We start from the raw sequence: 4,637 nt of genomic DNA on the forward strand, positions 1-4,637 counted from the left end.
CTGGTGATCAAGCAGTGTGATTAAGCCCCAACTGTGAGAAACTTTCCCTCTCTGTTCACTCCAGTTTAGCTCTGTGCTGATTACAGTGATCAGTGGCTGTCCCATATGTTGCTGCTTCTGAGATGCATTGACTGCTATTTGATTTGAAATATACATTTGCCAAAATACCCTAATTACTGGAAGTGTATGGTGCAAGACCAGAGCTCTGAGGAGAAATGTAAAGATAGGAAGATAAGACAGAAGGATACTGGGCGTCGTGACTGTTCTGCTTCCTGCAAGCAACTTTAGTCAGAAGCAGAAGGAAAGCATTGCTACATTACATCTCTTCTGTGATCTATATGATCTATGTAAACTTAGTTTAGTATGCATTTTAAGCTGGAATAATTTTAGTCTGCCTTTCAGTGGCTTGAGGGATGAGTTTAGATGTTTGCATACGGTGTCAGCTGTGCACTACCGTTCTTGTACACTTAGTTGCGCTGTGGTGCATCTGCAGATAGTACCACACCGCCATACACCAAAGAAGCAAAGTTCAGTTTCATAACGAAACGTCACATCCGCTGAACGCTGCTAACAAACTCAGGTACTGTTATGTACTTCTCTTTTGTTTCTGTCTGGAAAGTACAAGGGACATGAAATAACATGCATTTTAATTGAATCAATAGTCAGTTTGCAATAGTTGTGTCTTCCAAGCATCGTCGGATGTCATCACTATTGATCCTGCTTGCTTTTAGCAACCTATCATAGCTGTCAAGGCAGCTAGCTAATTTAGCTAACCGTAGCTAGATGACTAATTCAGACATTGACAGACCAATGTTATGACCATATGACTGATGTGATATTGTAACATTTTTCATTATTACTAAGTTGTTAAGTGCTGAGTTTGTTCCCTTTGTTTTGATTCACAAATATATGTTTTGTATGTTTTATAGTCAAGAGTCTGTAGCAAGCTATCTTGAAAAAGAAAGGTCATATTACTATCTTTGTTATATCACCCCTAGGTCAGACCTGCATGGTCTGTGACTGTGCACCCATGTTGCGATTAGTCACAACGTCGCTATGCCGCCACTGTCAGCGGGTTCGACATCTCCCCCCTCTCAGGGCCTTCTCAAACCCGGGAGGCACAGCAGAGAACCAGGTGACCGTGGAAGCCCTCTATGACCTTTCTGTGGACATCCAGAAGATCCGCCAGCTCAAGGGCTGGGTCCTGCGTCAGAGCCCTGCCTATGTGAGTGAGACGGCCAGCCTGCTGCGGGACATGGGAGCAGAGGGGCCCATGATTGCCCGGGTCCTGGAGCTCTACCCCGAGGCGGTCCTCTGCAGCCCGGAGCAGCAGCAGGCCCAGAGGGAGCTGTGGAGGTCCATTTGCCCCAGAGAGAGAGAATTAGTGGGCATCATTGAGAAGTTTCCCGCTTCCTTCTTTACCTCCAGTCACCACGCCAACCAGAGGGCCAACATTGACTTTTTCCAGAGTTTACACCTAAACAAGCGCATTGTCACCAAGCTGATGGCCAGCGCCCCCCAGAGTTTCAGCTGCCCCGTGGGGCAGAACGAGGAGATGGTCTGCACCCTGCAGCAGGCCTATCTGGAGCTGGGGGGCGATGCAGCTAACATGAAGATCTGGCTGCAGAAGCTGCTCAGTCAGAACCCCTTTGTCCTCCTCAAGCCCCCGGAGGTGCTGAGGGACAACCTGCTGTTCCTCAGAGACCGGGGTTTCACCACCTCAGAGCTCCTCCGCCTCCTCTCCAAACTCAGGGGGTTTGTTGTCGAGCTCAACCCGGACAGCATGCGCCACACCCTGGCCTACTCGCAGGAGACCCTGGGCTGCTCAGAGGCTGAGCTCCGGGACATGGTGCTCAACTGCCCAGCCTTGCTTTACTACCCTGAGGTCATCCTGGCTGAACGCTTCGAGGGCCTGCTCCGAGCTGGAGTCACTATGGCTCAGATTACACAGACTCCGACCGTTCTGGAGCTGACCACACAGATTGTAAGTTACCGGATCCAAAGACTGCGGTCATATGGCTATGATGTACGGACAGGCAGCCTACAGGCCCTCAACGGCACTAAGAAGGACTTTGAGATGAGTTCTGGTAAACTGCAGCTGCGACGGGAAAGACCACTCTTCAACCCTGTTGCCCCGTTAAAGGGTGATGATTGACCTTGATTTCATGATCTAAAATGCAGAACATTCTTATATCACCATAGGGAGAACTTCAATCAGGATTTTCTTTCAGCTGAATGGTATTACTGAGGTTAGGAGACAAGCTTGCCTTGAAAGTAGTCTTGCACCGCAGACAATTCCTCCCCAAGTGCATTTAGCCTGGGGATAAGGTTAACTTGAAAGAGGCAACGCTTCATTTTATCTGTGCAATATTTAAATACTATTAGGATAACAATAATATTTGGATATTATGATGCATTGTTGAATACGTGTTAAGCAGATGTTTTGCTGTGTGTTGGGAATTGCCTATGTATTGAAGCCAATGTGTGTCAAAATAACCCCTTCAAAACATCCTAATAAAACCATTTTATTGATTATTCATGGTTTTGTGTATGAAAGGTATCATTGAAGGTACACTTTTATAAACAGTAATGAGCCATAAACTTGTTTGCTCTACAGCCAGTGTCATTGTGGATAACATAATCTCAGTGTCTTGATGGCAGCATCACTTTTGTCCCCTTAAGCAAGTGTTTTGTACAGGGTTTTTGTTTTATTGGCTGATAAGATTACTCTATTAGTCTTTGAAGTGCTGAAATCAAATACCAGTTCATTTCTGCCTGACAGGGAAAGCAAAATATGATTTCTTTGGTTGGATTTGCAAGAACTGTATTGCCTGTGTGTATAGGTCTAACACACACTGTCATGTCTGATTTGTCATGGGTATAGAACTGATATTGATCTGTCAAACGCAGCTGCCAACTTGGCTTGTATTGAGAACTGAAGTGGAGTTGCATTTAATATGTGCAGAAACTAATTTGGTCAGCTTTTCACCTGCCTTACACCTGCCGTGGTTTTAGATTAGTGCGCACATGTTAATTCAAGGTAAAAATCGCTATGCAGCCTTGCTGAGCATATAGGCCTACCCCAAATACTGTACTGTAAGCTTCTTTTAAAGGCCTCGCTGAGAGTTTAAAGCCTGCTGGAGCCCTTGAAACATGCTCAGAGTGCTTTTTAATGGGGAATGAGCAGCACAGCTAACAAAGTCATGACTTTATGCTTCAAGGTTTCCAGCTCACTGCCAACCAACAAACTTTGACAGCATCTGAACCAGCACCCCATTGCCTATAGAGAACTACTTTTGACCAGAGCCCTAGTGAACAGGGTGCCATTTCAGATGCTTCTATAGTCCGACCAGAGGGGGAAGAGATCCAGCTTAACAAGACTGCTATAATCATGGCAATAACAAAATGATATGTTCATGAATTTGGGACTAGTTCCGAGTCATGTACAATTTCAAAACCAGCCGCCTATAAGGATATGTTTGCAGTCCCAAAAGTTCACTTTTATTTTCTACAGTTGGTTTCAATGACAGTGACTTCACCCTCATACATTGTCACACCGAGTTATATTCAGTAACCTCCAAATTGGTGCCATCTTTTTAAAGCAGAGTACTACCCACTGACCTCTTGGTACAACCTGAACTTGTTTTATGAGCTCAAATACAGTATGTTTTCTGTTAAAAGGTTTGCTTCCATTTGAGTGTAATGAACAAGACCATGCGAAGTGTACAAATGCAAATTCCGTTTTTACTTCTTTCTCCCTCTCTCTTCCTTGTTCCCTCTCAATGATGATCCACTGTCACCACGTCCAGTCTGCTGCCCCACGGCGACTATGTCGGTCTGAATTATCTCTTAAAGCAGGAGAGGTTAATAAGAGGCAGTATAAATTGTTATTTTTCATTTCAAATGTGACACCTGGTATTATTAGCCTGGGTTACACATTGTTTTTACGGGGCATTAATCAGGGTAAATATGAAAATAGATGACACCTGCAATTAAAAGGTATGATTTTCAGCTGCAGCGACAGCATTGCAGAGTATTAAGGTGGTAAATATTCCATGTCTGAGGTCAGTAGGGCATGGAGAATGAATGTGTGCTCAGAGACCACGGCTAAGCATCCTGGTATTATAACCTCAGCTGTTATAATACCAGGATATCCCTGACATAATGTGCGTCCCAAATGACACCCTATTCCCTATGTAGTGCACTACTTTTGACCAGGGCCCATGAGGATTTAGGTGCCATTTGGGACATATCGATAATGTCCCTCAGTAAAGGTGACCCTTCTGGGATACATTTCCATATAGTAATTTCCGTTGTGTTGTGGTATACACAAGTTGTCTGAGTGGATGTGGACAAGAAGTTCTTTGATACACAATTATATAGAGGACATAAGGTCCTAATCTGTCTGACAGTACTCAGTCAGTTTAAGTAAAGTTCTAAGAAACTGGTTCACACACCACATCCTATCCACATCCATGACATTGGATAAATGTTGTAGTAAGAGGGAGGGAAAATGGAAATTGGTTTCAGGGGCCATACCCACTCTTTTCTCTATGTCCTGTCTTATGTCTCCATCTAGAGGATCACTTACCTCAACACTGTATACTGAAAGATGGAGTTGAATGAATTATTACTGA

General features: G+C 44.4%; 1 protein-coding gene across 1 annotated transcript; it reads left to right on the forward strand.

The window, feature by feature from the left end:
- Positions 1-500: 500 nt before the first annotated feature.
- LOC106561409 (transcription termination factor 2, mitochondrial) lies at positions 501-2,537 on the forward strand. The gene is made up of 2 exons (XM_014125355.2): positions 501-580; positions 999-2,537. The coding sequence occupies exon 2, from the start codon at positions 1,010-1,012 to the stop codon at positions 2,153-2,155; it is 1,146 nt and encodes a 381-aa protein (XP_013980830.1). The 5' UTR covers positions 501-580; positions 999-1,009; the 3' UTR covers positions 2,156-2,537.
- The last annotated feature ends 2,100 nt before the right edge of the window (positions 2,538-4,637 follow it).

This window comes from Salmo salar, chromosome ssa10, assembly GCF_905237065.1.
Source record: "Salmo salar chromosome ssa10, Ssal_v3.1, whole genome shotgun sequence".
In the NCBI taxonomy this organism is placed as follows: Eukaryota; Metazoa; Chordata; class Actinopteri; order Salmoniformes; family Salmonidae; genus Salmo; species Salmo salar.

Excerpts from the sequence above, each read along its gene's own strand:
- LOC106561409 (XM_014125355.2), top strand. The coding sequence starts at position 1,010 with ATGGTCTGTGACTGTGCACCCATGTTGCGATTAGTCACAACGTCGCTA.